This window comes from Neoarthrinium moseri (assembly GCF_022829205.1).
Source record: "Neoarthrinium moseri strain CBS 164.80 chromosome Unknown scaffold104_Wmoseri_CBS_16480, whole genome shotgun sequence".
In the NCBI taxonomy this organism is placed as follows: Eukaryota; Fungi; Ascomycota; class Sordariomycetes; order Amphisphaeriales; family Apiosporaceae; genus Neoarthrinium; species Neoarthrinium moseri.
In genome coordinates, this window is record NW_026055218.1 from 45575 (window position 1) to 64081 (window position 18507).

General features: G+C 57.6%; 6 protein-coding genes across 6 annotated transcripts; 2 read left to right on the forward strand and 4 right to left on the reverse strand.

The window, feature by feature from the left end:
• Nucleotides 1-644: 644 nt before the first annotated feature.
• Nucleotides 645-1471, reverse strand: JN550_013120 (uncharacterized protein; the record flags this gene model as incomplete). Its single annotated transcript, XM_049311672.1, has 2 exons — nucleotides 645-1389; nucleotides 1446-1471. 2 exons carry the CDS (start codon nucleotides 1469-1471, stop codon nucleotides 645-647), a joined length of 771 nt encoding a protein of 256 aa, XP_049164908.1.
• Nucleotides 1472-2827: 1356 nt separating this feature from the next.
• Nucleotides 2828-4270, reverse strand: JN550_013121 (uncharacterized protein; the record flags this gene model as incomplete). The annotated part of the gene is made up of 2 exons (XM_049311673.1): nucleotides 2828-3657; nucleotides 3745-4270. The coding sequence occupies 2 exons, from the start codon at nucleotides 4268-4270 to the stop codon at nucleotides 2828-2830; spliced, it is 1356 nt and encodes a 451-aa protein (XP_049164909.1).
• Nucleotides 4271-4966: 696 nt separating this feature from the next.
• JN550_013122 (uncharacterized protein) lies at nucleotides 4967-6903 on the reverse strand (the record flags this gene model as incomplete). The annotated part of the gene is made up of 3 exons (XM_049311674.1): nucleotides 4967-4997; nucleotides 5062-6823; nucleotides 6876-6903. The coding sequence occupies 3 exons, from the start codon at nucleotides 6901-6903 to the stop codon at nucleotides 4967-4969; spliced, it is 1821 nt and encodes a 606-aa protein (XP_049164910.1).
• Nucleotides 6904-7101: 198 nt separating this feature from the next.
• On the forward strand, nucleotides 7102-11106 carry JN550_013123 (uncharacterized protein; the record flags this gene model as incomplete). The annotated part of the gene is made up of 3 exons (XM_049311675.1): nucleotides 7102-7345; nucleotides 7523-9602; nucleotides 9795-11106. The coding sequence occupies 3 exons, from the start codon at nucleotides 7102-7104 to the stop codon at nucleotides 11104-11106; spliced, it is 3636 nt and encodes a 1211-aa protein (XP_049164911.1).
• Nucleotides 11107-11335: 229 nt separating this feature from the next.
• Nucleotides 11336-12209, reverse strand: JN550_013124 (uncharacterized protein; the record flags this gene model as incomplete). The annotated part of the gene is made up of 2 exons (XM_049311676.1): nucleotides 11336-11992; nucleotides 12069-12209. The coding sequence occupies 2 exons, from the start codon at nucleotides 12207-12209 to the stop codon at nucleotides 11336-11338; spliced, it is 798 nt and encodes a 265-aa protein (XP_049164912.1).
• A 1035-nt stretch (nucleotides 12210-13244) lies between these two features.
• On the forward strand, nucleotides 13245-17600 carry JN550_013125 (uncharacterized protein; the record flags this gene model as incomplete). The annotated part of the gene is made up of 2 exons (XM_049311677.1): nucleotides 13245-17008; nucleotides 17108-17600. 2 exons carry the CDS (start codon nucleotides 13245-13247, stop codon nucleotides 17598-17600), a joined length of 4257 nt encoding a protein of 1418 aa, XP_049164913.1.
• Between the last annotated feature and the right edge of the window lie 907 nt (nucleotides 17601-18507).

Below are 18507 nucleotides of genomic sequence, written 5' to 3' on the forward strand. Positions count from 1 at the left end.
GGGGAGGGGAAGTGGGAGGGATGGGCGGATGGACAGATGGGAAGGGATGATACGGAGGGTATTGGGGAGAGAGGCAGACAGACAGAGCGAGAGGGTGGTATTAAGAGCGCGCTAATGCAATAAGACACACGGACCCGGGGCAGGCAAGCAGGCAAGCAAGCAAGCAAGCGGACAAGGGCACGTAAGCAAGCAGGCAAGCGAAGCCAAGTCGGTAGAGAGCAAACGGACGACGTGACACAAGCGACGTAGTATCAGATTGGGTATCAATGAATTGAATTCTAGGTACAGCACCTGGAAGGGCAATTGAAGCTCGACAGGAACCAGGGGGGCCGCCGCTTCGACCAAACAAGAGAAAAGCAATGATTCATTTCAGGCACCACCTCTTGACCTCGATCGAGGCCCCACCCGTCCGATGTCTTCTCTATCTGTCTGTATGTACAGTATGCATGTAGGCGCCCTGCGGCTCTTTTCTGCATCGGAAGACGCACGAGGCATACCATACGTACGTACGTACGTACGGTGCGTATAGTCTGTGCGTACTTGCCCGCATCGACCCCGGCGCGGGCGCCGGCAACGGGCATTTTCATCTAATGTTATCCAGACCTTGGGCCTGGGCATTGTTTTATTGCTGTAAAGGAGGTGTTTTAACTGAGCCTTTCCTCCCAGAGCTCGATGATGCCGTTCTCGGCCAGCTCGGGCATGAGGCGCACGAGGACCAGCTCCAGGATGCCGTACATGAGGTGCTTGTTGCAGTACGGATCCGAGAAGATATCTAGGATGCCGGTCTCGATCTCGGACAGAATCCTCTCGTCCTCGCTTGTGCTGCTGTCGCACGGTGATGTCTCGCCCGTGGACTCGCTGTGATCATTGCCCTTTTCGCCGGTACCGGGCCCAGCGACGTTGGCAACACCCCGCGCGTGGAGTGTTGCATCGTCGCCCTTGGGCTCGACGCCTTTGCCAGGGCCATCAGCTCCGCTTTCCTGGACGTCCTCCGTCGTCTCACTCGCGGCGGGGTACTTAAGTGCGGCGCTATTATCGCTATAAGCAGACTTCTCACTGTCTGGCGGTCCGGACCGTGAGGTGATCATGTTGTCGTCAGATGCCTTTTCGACACTAGCAGGCCCCGCAGCACAGGACGCCGCGCTGCCAGCCCCAGGCCACAGTGAGGTCGACCCAAAGTACAACCTACCAACACTCTTTGGCACAAGAGCCCAAATGGCGCTAGCGCACCTCCGCCGTAGGCCAGCCAGCTCCTCTTCGGACGAGGGGGCGACGAGAGTCGAGGCGCCTGGGGCATTGTTAGGATAGAGAGAGGCGCGGACCGAGCGTAGCAGTGGGGGTAGGATAGCTGGGTCTAGGATTGAAGTCTGGATATGGTGGGAAAGGAATCTGCCAAATGACGATATCGTTAGTCCATGCGCTTTTGTTTGACAGTAATAAAACACCGATAATGACGATCTGCTAATGGCATGATATAAACGGCGTGGGGGTTACAAGGGAGAGCTTTGCTTGTCAAGTAAGCGAAACCTGTAAAGCAAGGGGATCAAGTTACACAACCTCATGACTTGAGGGGGGCCAATAGCAGGGAGAATGCCACCGTCAATCAGTCCATCAAGAGGCTCACTGAGGCCCTTGAGCGATTTGCAATAAGTATCACACGGCAAGAATTCTGGTCAGCTTGGGACACCTGATCGATGCAACGACAGGGCAACTGAAACTTCAGTCAATCCGGACGTCATGAATTCATTCACGAGGCCGGCGAGGGAAGCACTAGACATGCAGCCACCCAGTTCGGGTCTTTTCGTTGTGAAACACAGCATGGGGTTTGGGAACTATTTCAGGTGCAAGCCGGGGTTAGCTCGAAGGCCGAACACCTTCTGGAGAAAGAACGTTGCAGTGGTTATAGGGTTGAACCAAGGCTCCGACATCAGTACTCTGATGGGTTTGATCTCCAGGCCCAGCGAAGCCTCCTAGGCCCAACATACACCAGAGCTCTTCTGTCATTAATGACATTGCAAAGACTCAAACACCAGCCTGCTGGGTGGGCGGCAAGGATTGAGGTCTCGTATACTGGGATTGGCAAAAACCGTCGACGCCATAGTTTCCCACTTGGACGACCCCAGCGATGATCTTAGGAACCATGATATTGTAAGATATGTTTGCGCTTGCGAAACGGACGGTAAGTGGGGCGGCGTAGAGCGAAAAGGTAAAGAGCTCGTAGCGTTACAGCAAAAGTGAGACCGAACCAAAGAATTTGAGATTCTGGTACGGGATCTGGATTACACTAGAGGGAGGACCCTTGCTTGACTCCGGCTTGGGCGCGTAACTGAGGCTTCCGGGTGGTGAGGCTAGGCTAGCCCCGCGCCGTGAACCGTGCAATCGGATGAAGAATAGTCAGGAACGCCCGTTTATTGGCCAATGGTGACGAGTTCTTCCAGATGAATTCGGGTAGGGGTGGCAGTTGACCGTTCTTGTGGAAAATAAACGGAGCTCTTGGCACCAGTGCTTGTGAGCATGGCGTGCTCCAAGGGCAAGATGTGATTGTTGCACGACATTGTCGCAGAATCAATGCCCGTTAAAGGGGGTGTGAATCGAGCAACTGCCAGACTGCTAGCATCGGCTCATTCTCTTGAAGGGCTCTCACAATTCGAAAGGAGATTAGTGTGATTGGATGGGATGGAGTGAAGATGCTTGTCCTCCACACTTGAAGGGACAAGGCATCTCTGAAAGCTGAATGGGCCAACGCCCAGTCAAGTGACCCGAGGTGTATGCGGGTGGCCAGATGGGGGTTTCCTGCCTGAGCATGAAGTAGGGAAGAAAGGTCTGCCTACCTATCAAGAACGCCGTTGTAGCCTGCAATTCTGCCTGGACCTGTCATGGCGCTCCATTGCATCATGGATAAGGCTCCGCTCAGCCACGGCATGCGGACATCTACCTCAAGTAACTCCGCGACGCAAGGCCAGAGCTTGAAGTCGACGACGGGAACTCTGAGTGATGCTGGGATTGATCGTGAGCCAGCCAAGGGCTTACTTGACTTCTCGTCAAATCGACCGCTCATTGCTGGCTTTTGATTAAAGAGCGGATGGGCTCTTGGGGGCAAATTTCGAGAGGAAACCATGGTGATAATGATGACACGGACCGTGTTGAACAGTAGGAACCCCCATTGAACAACGGACCAGAAGATCTGATCGACGGCCCAGGCCCTTCTGCGTCTCGCTGGCTGTTTGAGGGATTCCTGATCACGCGGTGGCGCCTGGTCTTTAGGACCAACGGCATCGGGAGGCCTAGATCTCCCGGTGGGCTCATGATTCCTCTTCGCTAGGCGCGTCAGAATAATAAAGATCTCCAACAGCAGCCATGGCTCAGAGAGCTTATTGGTGACCAGATTACCAATGATAAGTTCGGAAAAGATCTGGCCAACCAGCGACGTTAGACACTCGTTTTGGAGATCCTCAGTCGGGAGGAGCAGGGCCAGAACGCCCTGGACGAGCAGCTGACGATATGCAGCCTCATTCTCAGCCTGAGTCTGGACTGTCCTGGCGACGTCTGCCTTGGGAACTGGAGACAATGCCGGTAAAGGGCACAGCGAATGGTAGATGTCACGGCGATTGGCTTCGATGGGCGGCCGCGCCGCTGAACTTTTGGCAATGCGATACGCTGTTGATTGTGATTAGCTTGGTATTCCCGGTCCAATAGTGTTTCTCATGTAGTAGATGAACATGTCATTCGTGGAGTCAAACAAACCTCTGATATGTGCGTGCAGCAGCTCAGGCAGCTCATCAAACAGGAGGCTCTCTAGATCCACGGTCCGGAGTCGCTGCTCCAAGGCTCGGGTGCAGTGGGCTATGATCTGGACGATCTCGGCGACGAAGGTCTCGTCGGGGGTGATCTTGTTGTACCAGTTCTGCACGTACTCGCGCAGGATGACGGATATGAGAGCATAGAGGTGCAGGTCCACGTCGTTGCGGCTGGTCAGGGGCGGCAGCAGCTCGCCGATGGGCGCCGGCGTGCTCCTCCCCCGGTCGGCGGGGTGCTGGGCGCACAGCGTGCGGCGGATGAAGGCCGTCGTCGCCCGCTCCGAGAGGAAGTCGGACGGGGCTGGGCGGCCGGGGCCCCGTCGCGCGCCGCCCACCTGCGGCGTGCTCGAGCGGCTGGGAGGCTGCGGCCGCGCAGCGGCAGCCGACCCCGGGGTTATGGCCGAGGTCGCCGACGCCTTGGAGGGCGACAGGCCGGCGGTGGCTTCGAGGGGTGGGATCGCAGCCGTGGCCATGGCCGATTGAGGATGGGGCCAGGCTTATTGTAGTGGCATGATAGGTGTCGCGCTCTGGAATCTGAGATCTGCGCAGCCGTTCAAGGTATGCCGTGCCGTCTTCGGGCGTCCGATCAACCTATTACCGTGGCCGGGGGGGTATGTCGTTGGGAGGTAAGGTTAAGCTCAAGAACCCACATGCCCTGGAGGCTCTGTCTAACCTGGGACCAACGTTGGCACAAAGCAGCCCGACCATGCACGCTAACTAGCTCTCCAAGGCAGGGCGGGCTGTCGAAGAAATGACAGGCGGCCGTAGCGAGATCGCCCGCCTGCAGTAGGTCGCTGCGGGACGGCACGTGCGCTGGACCTGCAACTACATGGGGCCAGGGTTCTTTCTGTCACTACACATTGCATTCATAGGTATACCATGACAGTACCACCTTGAGCCTAACCATTACCTGCTAGAAGTGTACTCGTGAGGAATGTACATGAGGGGGTCTCCAGAGGACAGACATTTCCTCGGGTTGAACGGTCACCAGAGTAATGTTGCTGGGTGTACGCAGAGCGCAAACCATCGTGCAAGAGCCGTGTTGGTTTTGTACATGTGAATATACATTTAGTGTACAGGGCCGCGCCGGCCTGGTCTAAGTATGGTGCTTGTACAGACACTCCAACATCTACACGTCAACCCTAGTTCCATAACACCCTCGTCTACGTCTACTGCACGTCCTTGTGCGTGGTTTCGTACCTAAGAAAAAGGGTTAGCGACCTTTGGTTCAGTTGAGTCGAGTGTCAGCCAGCGTATCGCATACCTCTTGCCTCTGAACGCCCAGACACCCCAGTTGCCACAGGTGACATCCTGCGGGTCTTGGTCATTCAGATCCCACCGTTGGCTCCGGAACGTGTTCTCGCCCGGCTCCATGAGCAGGTCAAACTCGCCTCCACAGGTCTTGTTGACCCATTCGATATCTCTCTCCATGTCGAACTGCGTGTAGCCCGTGGCGATGATCGGCGCCTTCGTCTCGAGCAGCATGGGGATTGTCTCGGCCCACTCGTGCGAGCTGGCGGGGTGGCCCAGACCGGGGTGGAACAGCACAAAGCAGTCAAAGTAGGGGTCGTAGGGCTCGAAATGGCCCGTCTTGTGGATGGTATGGTAGTAGTCTACAATGGTGCTGATCTTCATCGAGGGCCATACGCGGTCCTCGACGATGGTGCCGAACGGGTTGGAAGGAGTCCGCGGCGGGAGGGGGAACTCGTCGTCGCGGTTCGACATGCTCTCGGGCCCGATGAAGACCAGGTGGAACTTTCCTCGGGGGAAGAGATGGGCGAGCTGCACCCAAACATTGCGCGGCAACGAGGACTCGGCTCGCGCACCCAGGATGAATATCCGCACCGGCGGGGCCTCTGGTCGCAGCCCACGGATTCCCTCGCCGCCTCCGGTCTTGGGCGGATGGAGCGTATACCGCAGGGCACTGAAACTCTTCAGACCCTCGGGCGTGATGCGGCCTCCGTCGCGAATGCTGTAGGGACTCAGCTCGTGGAGAATGCTGCCGACGGTGATGGGGTAGGTCAGCAACCTAGTGACCTGCCGCATGCTCCTGTCGTCGTTGACGGCCTCGAACTGCCGGGTATAGAGGAAGGTGTCCCAGTTGGTCATGTTGACGGCAGCCTCCTCCATCTGCGGGCCGGCATACTCGAACTCGGGGAAAAACCTGCCGGACCGCAAGTCATGGTCATCCTCGTTGATCTGACGCAGCGTGTCGCATATCTGCAGGTGCGCCTCGTAGTCGTCGGCCCAGTGCTCTTCGCTGCAGGACACGGGGATGCCGCAGTCGGGGCACTCGAAGCTTACGTGGGCCGGGGGCTGGCTTCCAGTGGTGGCAGCCTTGTCGACGTCGTCGGGAGTCGTCGGCAGACGGGTCGGGCGATGGTCGGGGTGAGGGCACAGGGCGTGCTGCCTCATGTAGGCGGCGCGGTGCCGTATCTCCGGGATGGGCGAGTTTGTATAGGAGTGGAAGAGGTCGTCGGGGCGCAAGACAGGTGTGTGCTTCCCCTTCGCATCTGGCGCGGGAGCGGGAGCGGGAGCGCCGGAGCCAAACTGGACAACGCCTTCATCGTTGGTCTTGGTCTTCTGGCCGAAGAGCGAGAAGGGCCGGGCAGGCCGTTCGAGGGACCGCGGGCCGGGCTGTCGCAAGGCGGCGCGAGAGAAAGCTCTGGACGACGCGGGGGCCTGGGTCCTCAAGGCCTGGGAGCACCTCCGACACACATGGGAAGCTGCCGACCGCATGGCTGGTTCCATTGGCATGGTGGCTGGCCTCGAAGTTGCGGACGGGACGAGACAAGATGCTCGTACGATACCTAGCGAGCTGCTCCACGGCCGTCGGCTTCTGCGCGCCAGGTCCAAGTGCGAGAGGTAGCTGGGGCCCAGTCCCCGAAATTTGGAGGTTTGGATCAATGATTCTCCGCCGGGGGCCTGCAGTGGACCGCCAGCCAAGGAGCTCCAGGCCTCCAGGGGCTGCAGCTGCCTGCCAGCCCAGCCAACGAGCCAACCAGGGCGCCACGAGCCACCGCCGACTGCCAAAAGCGGGCTGGAGCCTAGCGGGCAGGAGTCAGACAGTGGTCAGACCGTCAGAGCTCCAGTCAGTCTCCTCCATTTTGAAATTTTGGAGCTCTGGCCCTCGCGCCGAAAGAAATAAAACATATATTCGCATGCTGTTGCTGCCGCTGCTGCTGCCCTCCCCCAGCTCCCTCCCCCATCCCACGGCACCTCCTCGACGCGCCCGCGAACCCCTCCCAGACATCTAGAGCAGTCCGACGGGGAGCCGCGCAGCTCCTGCGCACAGACTGTCAAGATGGCCGCCACCTCGAGCATGTTCCTCTACTCCCTCACCGTCCAGCCGCCCACCACCATCACCCAGGCCATCGTCGGCCAGTTCAGCGGCACCAAGGAGCAGCAGATCCTGACCGCCTCCGGCTCGCGCCTCACGCTGCTGCGCCCCGACCCGGCCCAGGGCCGTGTCATCACGGTGCTGTCCCAGGACGTCTTCGGCATCATCAGGTCCATCGCCGCCTTCCGCCTGGCCGGGAGTAGCAAGGGTAAGTTCTCTCTCCTTCCCCCCACGTACATGAGGCTTCAGTTAGTGATTCTTGAAGCTGCCACGGTAGAAGCACACACGGGACCCTCTTGATGCGCGCACCCCTGCGTGTTCGTTGCCCAAAGGTCCGACACGCGTTCACACTCCTGACCGAACCCGCGCTGACACATCTCTGCAGACTATGTTATCCTGGCTACCGACTCCGGCAGAATTGCCATCGTCGAGTACATGCCCCAGCAGAACAGGTTCGTGCGGGACAAGCTCGAGACCTTTGGCAAGTCCGGCGTGCGCCGCGTCATCCCGGGCCAGTACTTGGCCTGCGACCCCAAGGGCCGCGCCTGCCTGATTGCCTCGGTCGAGAAGAACAAGCTGGTCTACGTGCTCAACCGCAACTCCCAGGCCGAGCTCACCATCTCCTCGCCCCTCGAGGCCCACAAGCCCGGCACGGTGGTCCTGTCCATGGTGGCTCTTGATGTCGGCTATGCAAACCCGGTCTTTGCCGCCTTGGAGATCGACTATACAGAGTCTGATCAAGATCCTACCGGCGAGGCTGCTCAAGAAATTGAGACCCAGCTCGTCTACTACGAACTTGATCTTGGTCTCAACCACGTCGTGCGGAAGTGGAGCGAGCCCGTGGACCCCACAGCCTCTATGCTCTTCCAGGTCCCAGGCGGCAATGACGGCCCTAGCGGTGTCCTCGTGTGTGGCGAGGAGAGCATCACGTATCGACACTCCAACCAGGAGGCCTTCCGCGTCCCTATCCCGAGACGGAAGGGCGCCACGGAGGACCCCCAGAGGAAGCGGACCATCGTGTCCGGGGTTATGCACAAGCTCAAGGGCAGCGCCGGTGCTTTCTTCTTCCTTCTGCAAAGTGAAGATGGCGACCTGTTCAAGATTACTATCGACATGGCTGAGGATGCTGAAGGAAATGCAACCGGCGAAGTGGCTCGCCTGAAGATCAAGTACTTCGATACTGTCCCCGTGTCAACCAGCCTTTCCATATTGAAGAGCGGCTTTCTCTTCGTGGCAAGCGAGTTTGGCAACCATCACTTCTACCAGTTTGAAAAGCTTGGTGATGATGATGACGAGCTTGAGTTCTCGAGCGATGACTATCCGACGGATGCCAAGGCGTCATACGACCCTGCCTACTTCTATCCAAGAGCTGCCGACAATCTGAGTTTGGTGGAGAGCATCAACTCCATGAACCCGCTGATTGACTGCAAAGTCGCAAATCTGACGGCAGATGACGCTCCGCAGATATACTCCATCTGTGGCAACGGTGCGCGGAGCACCTTCAGGACCCTGAAACATGGCCTGGAGGTCAACGAGATCGTTGCCTCGGAATTGCCCGGCATACCGTCGGCAGTCTGGACGACCAAGCTGACGCAAGGTGATCAGTACGATGCGTATATCGTTCTGTCTTTCAGCAATGGCACTCTAGTCCTCAGCATCGGAGAGACTGTGGAAGAGGTGACCGACACCGGGTTTCTGTCGTCGGTGCCTACGTTGGCTGTGCAACAGCTCGGAGACGACGGCCTGATACAAGTGCACCCCAAGGGTATCCGACATATCCGCAATGGTCGCGTCAATGAATGGTCCGCCCCTCAGCACCGCTCGATCGTTGCTGCATCCACCAACTCTCGTCAAGTGGCAGTCGCTTTGAGTTCTGGCGAAATTGTCTACTTCGAGATGGACGGTGACGGTTCGTTGGCAGAATATGACGAGAAGAAAGAAATGTTTGGCACCGTCACCTGCTTGAGCTTGGGTGAGGTTCCCGAGGGGCGGCTGAGGAGTTCCTTCCTCGCCGTGGGTTGCGACGACTGCACAGTTCGTGTGCTTAGCTTGGATCCGGAATCGACTCTCGAGAGCAAGTCTGTTCAAGCTCTTACCGCCGCACCGACTGCCTTGTCCATCATGTCTATGGAGGACTCCTCATTCGGCGGATCCACTCTATATCTCCACATCGGTCTTCACTCAGGAGTATACCTGCGAACGGTACTTGACGAGATCACTGGCGAGTTGACAGACACGCGGCAGAAGTTCCTCGGACCGAAAGCTGTAAAGCTTTTCCAGGTTTCGATCCAGGGTCGCACATGCGTCCTAGCCCTGAGTTCAAGGACCTGGTTGGGTTACTCAGATCCCATAACCAAGAACTTCATGATGACGCCACTGGACTATGATGATCTTGAATGGGGATGGAACTTCAGCAGTGAACAATGTGAGGAAGGCATGGTGGGAATCCAGGGCCAGAATCTCAAGTAAGTCGCAATTTTTGTTTCCCCCACCCTGCCCCTGACCGATGAGAGTGATGATAAATTGGGATCCTACGCCAAGAGCTTTGAGGATGAAACTTATTTATTTGTACCAATTGTTCCTACTGACTCATCAAACCACTTCTTTGATTTATCTTTCATAACATGCAAAGGAATCTGTGCTAACTAGAAGTACAGGATCTTCTCCATCGATAAACTGGGGGATACTCTATTACAAGAATCCATTCCTTTGACGTATACCCCGAAGCACCTGGTCAAACATCCTGAGCACCCATATTTCTATACCATTGAGTCGGAGAACAACACGCTTCCGCCAGACTTGCGAGCACAATTGCTGGCAGACCCGTCGGTGGTAAACGGGGATGCACAGGTGTTGCCTCCGCAAGAATTTGGATACCCTCGTGGTCGAGGTCGCTGGGCCTCTTGCATTAGTGTCGTCGACCCCTTGATTGAGAAGGCCGTGCTTCAGACTCTTGATTTAGGGGAGAACGAGGCTGCTGTTAGTGTTGCCACAGTGTCATTCGCCAGCCAGGACAACAAGACTTTCCTCGTCGTAGGCACTGGGAAAGATATGATTTTAAACCCACGCCAGTTTTCTGCCGGCTTCATCCACGTCTACAGCATCAGCGAAGATGGCCGGACGGTTGAATTTATTCACAAGACAAAGGTTGAAGAGCCGCCCATGGCCCTGATTCAGTTCCAAGGTCGCTTATTAGCCGGCATTGGAAAGACGTTGCGAGCCTATGATCTAGGTCTAAGGCAGCTACTTCGAAAAGCACAGGCGGAGGTAGCTCCACAACTCATTGTGTCTCTCCAGACACAGGGCAGTCGTATCATCGTAGGTGATGTTCAGCAGAGCGTCACCTATGTCGTCTACAAATACGAGAGCAACAAGCTCATTCCGTTCGCCGACGATTCGATTCCTCGCTGGACGAATTGCACCACCATGGTCGACTACGAATCCGTAGCTGGAGGCGACAAATTTGGCAACATCTGGATTGTTCGATGTCCCGAAAAGGCCAGTATTGAGGCTGATGAGGATGGCGGCGGAGCACACCTACAGCACGCCAGAGAGTATTTACACGGTACCAACCACCGTGTCAGCCTGATGAGCCACTACTATACTCAGGACGTCCCGACAAGTATTAGCAAAACGAACCTTGTAGTTGGCGGCCAGGACGTCCTTCTTTGGAGTGGTATTCAAGGCACTGTCGGTGTCTTTATCCCACTGGTCAGCCGTGAGGATGCCGATTTCTTCCAGAGCCTCGAATCCCACCTTCGAAGCGAAGATCCACCGCTTGCCGGGCGTGACCACCTCATCTACCGAGGATACTATGTGCCAGTCAAGGGGGTTATCGACGGCGACCTCTGCGAGAGGTTCGCTCTGCTACCTAACGACAAGAAGCAGATGATAGCAGGGGAACTTGATCGATCGGTGCGGGAAATCGAGAGGAAAATCTCGGACATCCGCACGCGGTCTGCGTTTTAAGCGGGTTGATTTGTGGCGTCAGGTAACGAGGGGGCAGGCAGCCATAATGTTCAAGAACTGACATAGGGTGGGCTGGCGTTTAGCGGCATGTGAAATTCAAATGATGAAAGATGAAAGACCCCAAACCAACACATTTTCACGGCTTCTTGATGAGCTGATCTATAACGTCATGTGTAATCACGGTAAATCCCCATGACAACGCCGCAAATAGTCTACACGGTTGCAACATTCAACCGCCGCGTCTGCGCAGAAAGCCACGACTTCTGCCCAAACCGCCACCTCTAGCAACCGCCTTCCCCCGCGTCGAGCCCCCAACGGGGTGGCTCGCTTCCCATTCCTCGTCTGCGATGTAGGCCTCGGCGGCTGCTCCCAGATCATAATCTGCTTGCTCCAGATACAGCACGGCAACGTCATACTCAGATACCTTGCACGCCACCATGAACCGTCTAATCTTGCCCTTTCGTAGCTCTTCGTCCTCGCCCTCGACAGGCCTCGGCGACAGACTTATTCCGCCTTTATAATACTCTCCAGGTATGATGACTGTCCGGCGGCCGAGTAGTAAGTGGTCGGACGTGATATTGTTTGTGCGGCGCAATACCGCTGCGGGGACCCCGTAACGTAAAGACAGGGAGGTGATGGTGTCGTGGTTGTGGTTGAGGAAATGTAGAACGTCCTCGGCCGGCTCCTCATCCAGAGGCACCGACTTCTCGTCCAGAGGGTCTGCGCATTTCGGAGCCGAGGCCGAGTACGGCGGCGGCGCCCGTGGGAACTTGGAGCTCTCGGCTATCGAGTGATAGGACGGTGGCTCCTTGAGCCCCGGGGGCAGCGCCGAGGGAGTGCTGGAGATCTGGCAGTAGGGACAGTAGGTGCTGAAGCGGGAGTTGTCCTGTCATTGGTGCCGGACGTGTCAGACGACGGCTGAGTTTCACAAATAACGAGACGGAGAGAACACCTGGACGCACATGTATACAGTTTCCGCAGATCACTCTCGGACAGCACTCTAGGGGCCGGTCGTCTGGCAAGGGCTTCTCGCCGCGGTAGCGGGGCACTTGGGACAGCAGGGTCGCGCAGGTACAGCAGGCTTCCATGGTCTCTTTCCTCATTGTGTGGACTATGGACGGCGGGGCCGCAGGGAGGATGGGAATGGTAGCTCTACAAGGTGGTGTGGGATATCGCGGTAATAATACAAGATTTGATTGCCTTCATGTGGTATAGGGGTTGTTGGAACAAAACATGTCGGGGTTAACGACGTACAGCATTCGGGTGTCTCGTGAGTGGCGTTGGTTGCTATCTATCAATGACGCCTTATCGATAATGCAGCACCAGCGGCGGGCAGTTCCAGACGTCGGGTTGGCGCTTGGTAGTGGTGGTAGTGGTGGTGGTGGTGGTGGTGGTGGTGGTGGTAGTGGTTAACTCCGATAGAGCGAGCCAGGCCGTTGAGTTGGCGCCACTGACATGGTCGCTGGCTGACTCGCCAGGGCTACGAGCCGGGTACACTTTGTGAGTCGAGCGAGTGATGCCTTTAGCTTTTGCCGGGTACATACGTAGTATCCAGTTCCCTCAGGATTCGGGCGCTTACTATAAGTGCGTGTCCCGCTTACCGTGGTCAATCACAATAATAGGGGGATGGGCAAGGCTTGCACAACTCCGTCGAGCGTTCTCTTGCATGTGCGCGCATTGGATCGAATTTCGACACTCATTCACGGCGCCGGGTTCTACCTGTCTGCTGCATATTCTACCCGCAGTTCGTCGCGGTCCATCTGGGGCTTGACGAGGCTATTCGTCCATGCAGATCCCTGCAAGGAAAGCTAAGACAACGGCGCTTGACCGGGAACGTCATTCCCCAGCTCAGAGCTCCAACATAACCTAAAACTATCTCCGTATTAACTTGCACATACCCCCCCGTCTTGCCCCGTGGAAAGAGTAGAGCCCGGGGTCATCACCTCGATGCCTGATCTGACCAGCAACACCGAACCGACCCAGCAGACATTCCTGATCTCGCGCAGTACACAATTGCCCGCGAGCCCCTAACTTAGCCGGCCGGCCACATTGCCCTCGACCGCCACCCTCGATATCAAAAACACCAATTCCCCCATGCGACTCTGACGGCCGGCTTCACTCACGGCCACCGCTTCAGCATGTCGGATCCAGGCCCCGCGGTGCCGCCCACGCCGGCAGGCCCCAGCATCCCCATCGCAGCGACGCGGCACGGCAACCCGCTGATATCGGTGCTGCTGAACGAGGCCGGGCTCGACTCGCCCACCTTCCGCAGCAATGCCCTGCACTTCTCGGACCAGATGGACGCCATCGAGCGCTGGCTCGAGGGCTACGCGCGCACCACGGCCAAGCTGTCCCACGACATGCTGGCCCTCGAGCAGGTCGTCAACGACTACCTGGCCAAGATCGTCCCGCCCAGCAACGTCTCGTCGCTCGACCACGACTACACCGCCCTCGCCCTGAAGCGCATCTCCGAGGGCTCGCGCGAGTGGTGGACCCAGATCCTCGGCGTCGCCCGCAAGATGGACACCGTGTCGGCCGAGCCCGTGCGCAACTTCCTGCAGAACGACCTGCGCGCCTTCAAGGAGGCCCGCCGCGTCCTCGACCAGTCCCAGAAGACCTTCGACACCACCCTCGCCCGCTACGTCGGCCAGTCCAAGGCCAAGGAGCCCTCGTCCCTGCGCGAGGATGCCTTCGCCGTGTACGAGACCCGCAAGGCCTACCTCAAGGCCTCGATGGACTACTGCCAGATGGCGCCCCAGCTGCGCTTCACCCTCGACAAGCTGCTCGTCCGCATCTCGTCCGACCTCTGGCGCGAGATGAAGCGCTCCAAGGACACGGCCGGCACCCTGGGTAGGTGGGGCCAGCAGATGGACCGCGTCCGCGGCTGGTCCAAGGAGATGGAGCTGACCGAGTCGACCTTCAAGCGGGAGCTCCAGGCCGCCCGGCGCGAGGTCGGCGAGAACTCCCTCATAACCTTCAAGCCCTCCCGGGAAATCGATGCCTACAGCGCATCCACGGTGCCGTACCTCGGATCAAAGGGACCTATGAACGTCAACACCGACGAGAAGGCCGGCGTGTACTCCGAAAAGCAGGGCTGGCTGTTCCTGCGGCTCGTGATGGGCAAGCCCGCCCGGCCAGCTTGGACGCGGAGATGGTACTACTGCCGCGATGGCATCTTCGGCTGGCTAGTCAGCGATCAGAAAGGTGTGATGACGGGCGAAGAGATCGGTGTCTTGCTCTGCAACGCCAAGCCCGCCGTCAGCGAGGAGCGCCGCTTCTGCTTCGAGGTCAAGACCAAGAACCAGACTCTGCTCCTCCAGGCCGAGACGCAAGCCGAGCTTATGGGGTGGCTTGAGGTCTTTGAGGTTGCAAAGAAGAAGGCGTTCGAGGCAAGCGTCGGTCGCGATACTTCGTCCCTCCCCGGTGGTGTTGACCCTGCCTTCGCCATAACTCCACCCTCGATGCCCGAGTTTTCTGCAAAGTCACTTGACGCGCAATTGAGCAGCGATGAAAGCGGGCAGAACTTTGAAAGAACCGGAACCCTCCCGGTACCAGGACAGGAAGGAGGCCTTATCCCAAGAGCGAGCTTCGACGTGACAACGGTTGGACCTAAGCGGTCGGCAACGTCTCTGGGCCGGGAGGAGGGAGAAAGCGGTCGAGATCATGCGGCCAGGATCATGCAGAAGTTGGATTTGCACCGGAAAGCGAACTTCTCTTCTAGTACAGATACTACGGCGGGCATGCCATCACCCGGGCCTACGGGCGGGATTGCTAGTCTCATCTCGGCCAGCCATGGTTTGCTTCCAGGCTACCCATCGCCGGTGATCGGGCAGATACAAGTCAGCCGTCCCCAGGCAAGCCCTACACTTCCTGGGCCAGAGCCGCACGCTGGCAGCCTCGCGCCGTCGACACTTGCTAGCCCTCCGGCGCCGACCAGTCTTAGTAGGACCGCCGTGGTCTATAGCAGCGACCGGACGTTGACCAACGACTTGGGCCACACGCTGCCCACGGCTATATTGGCGAACTACTGGGGAAGCAATGCCTGGGCCCAGGACTACGGTCCGAAACCTGCCCGTGCCGACTTCAACCCTGATGACCCCTTCGGACCGAACTCGCCCTCCATCAAGATGACTCTGAGCAATGATAACGGGGAACCCAAGACTCCTTCATCAGTCCACAAAAAGGCAATCAGTATGGATGCGAAGTTCGTCCGCCCTCAAAGCAGCCAGGAGAAAGTCGTCCAGGAGCAGTTCGCCTCGGGCTATCCCACGGAGCTGAAGACCAACACAGCCCAGTTCCGGCTGGTATTCCCTACTGTTCCTATAGATGAGAAGCTTGTTCTAGTCTTCAGAGCGTCTTGGACCACCAGCACCTCAGATCGGGGCAAGGACTCTCCAGTCATGGCTGGTAACGGCCGTATATACGTTACCCCTGACAACATGTACTTCTATGGCCACCAGATGGGCCTGGTGGTCGCTTATACGATTGCCCTGGATAATATCACGGAAGTGACAGCCGCGCCAGGTAGGGACTGCGACTTTGTCTTCCTCCACCTGAACCAGGATGCGCCAGATGTTTCTTATAGCAGGATATCCATCAAGGTATTCCTGGAGGACCTGGACCTTCTCCACGCCCGACTTAATCTCCTTGTAGATGATCTGCAGGCAGAAGAGCCCATGGAACTCATGGAACTGGTCAAGGCCCTGCTCAACCTGGAGAACGAGGAGCTGGAGGACAAGAGAAGCCCTAGTGCTGAAAGCTGGGAGGAGGTATCCGCGAACACACCCATGGATAACGGCACGCACGCCGGTAGAGCGGTCAGCCCGAGGAGCAATGACTTTGCGTATAAGTCTCGCTCACGCAGCGCGCGTAAACCTGCACCCAAGTTCCAGCTTCCCGCACATCCGGTTATATATGAGCCCGAGGACATGCAGCGGAAGGTGGCAGAACGCCATTTCGAGATCAGCGCCAAGGCTTGCTTCCATGTACTCTTTGGTGACAAGAGCTTTGTCTTCCCCAAGCTCTACTTCGAACGGAGAGCGAAGCAGATCGCCCAGGGGCCGTGGATTACAGGGGACGACCAGAAAATGCGGCGAGTATTCAGCTTCAAAGTCGAGTACGGGACCATGTTTGGCCAGGCCAAGGCCCAGGACATCACGGACGAGCAGACCATCGATGTGTTTAGTGATCACGTTACTTACGTCGTCACCCATGTTAAGACCGCGTGGCATCTTCCACACGCGGCGGCCTTCAAACTGGTGACCAAGATCGTCATTACCCACGTGGCCAAGTCAAAGTGCAAGTTGGCAGTCTTCACCAAGGTGGCCTGGTCCAAGTCACCAGCGCTCTCCAAGAAGATGGTCGAGCGACAGGCCTTGGACGACGCGGACCGGGACGCCGAGGAGTTGGCCGACGTGGCCACGGACCAGGTGCGCAAGATCGGGTCCCACAGCCGGACGAAGCGGGCGATCCAGGTCTACGGCAACATCGGGCAGCAGACGCAGACGGTGCTGTTCTCGCCGGCCGACGCGCAGGCGGCCAAGAAGCCGCACATCAGCCCGCACAGCCTGACGTCCATGGTCTTCGACACGGTGCGGTCCTTCATGGAGAGCGCGGCCTCGTCCGTCATCATGTGGGCGCTGGCGGCCGTCCGCAAGATGTGGGACGTCGTCACGGCCCAGCGCCTCCTCCTCGTCGTGCTCGCCCTCAGCGCCCTCGCCAACCTCGTCCTCTCGTCCCAGGGCGCCTCGACCTGGTGGGCCGAGCGCAAGGCCGCCGCCTTCATGCACCGCGTCGGCGTCGGCCCCAACGTCGTCATGAGCAAGGCCGTCTACCTCCGCGACCTCGACCAGGCGGCCCGCAGCTCGGCCATTGCGCCGTCGTGGCCGCAGGATAGTTACTGGTAAGTTGCCCTGGTTGTTTTGTTTGATTGTTTCTGCCCTACATTATTTCTCTCACATGATCGCTATTGAAAGTAACTCAGCTGACATGCGATACACAGCTATTCGACCTTCCAGTCCATCTCCAACAGCACCGACATCGACGGGCTATATCAGGACAGTGGCGCAACGCTGTCGTCGGCCACGAGCCGCGCGACGGCCCGCCGCCTCCGCCGCACGCGCCAGCGCCTCGGCGCCTACCGCCACGACCTGCTGGTCGCCATGCGCATGGTCAACAGCGTCGAGCGCGAGATGCTCCAGAGCGAGTGGGAGAACTGGCTGCTGGACGAGAACGCGCGCTGCGAGCAGGTCGGCGCCGTGCTGCGCGTCTGGAACGCCTCCGACGACAACGACGCCGCAGCAGCGAAGGCCGGCAGCGCCGCTGCGCTGCATCTCCCGCCCGGCCACGACGGGGAGGCCGCTCAGAAGATCCTCAAGGAGAAGGACGTCCGGAAGCGTGACGCCCTCCGCGGCTGGTACGGCGAGTACTGCGGCAGCTGCATGCAGGATAAGGAGGCGTTGCTCGTGGAAAGGGCGAGTTTGGGTATGGGATAGGCGGCCAGGGGGGTTTTACTGTACTCTTGAAAAAGAAGAAGCTGTGTTGTATCTTCTATGGAGAAGGAAAGATGGCCCTCTCCGAAGCTGCATGGTGTCGAGTCGGTACGAATAATGTGTAAGTGTCTAGAGACACAAGAAAACTTGGGGGCCCGAGGGTTGCTGCAGAACGCCCTGTGTATGTATATTGTACTGTACGCTGCTGTACATGATGATGGTCCATGAGTTGAATATCCACAAAAAGGGGCAAGGCGAGAGAGAAGTTTAAAAATAATGATTATCTCGAATGAGCGGTGCCCTTCACTTTTGCCGAGGCTCGACCCGTGCTCGGGCTGGAATTAAGCAGGCTTCTTGGTTGTCTTTCCGGCATGCACTGCCTTGTATGGCCTTAGCCAGGTATGACTGACTTTGTCTGATGCTAAAATGAATGTTCGAATAGGGAAGTTGCAGCTCTTGTTACACACTTGGCGATGGATTCCAGCGGTCGAATTGCCCTCATGTACATCTGCGTATACGTATATACGGTACTAGACGACGGGCTTCTAGTAAGGACTCCCATCCACCTTCGTAGAGACCTCCTTTCTCAATCAAGTTGTGAACAGTTTTTTCATTATAGTTCGCGTATACCCACTACTAAAGTAGAAAGTAAGGCTTAGTGCCAGCTTGCTCTTGAAGGTGAAATATCCAATGCCTCTCAGCATAGTATACCTATGTAACCACTTCCTGATCCAATGTTATACCAAACCCGTGTTGCTCATTATGCGGTAGTCTTCTCTTGCAAGCGAAGATCGCTTTCCGTTCGTCAAGCTAGATAACACCGCACCCAGTCCCCCCTTCAACTGCATCCTTTCAATGAAGTAGCCTCGTGCCCAGACTGCTGGCAACCCTTTTGGTCCATCGCTTTCAG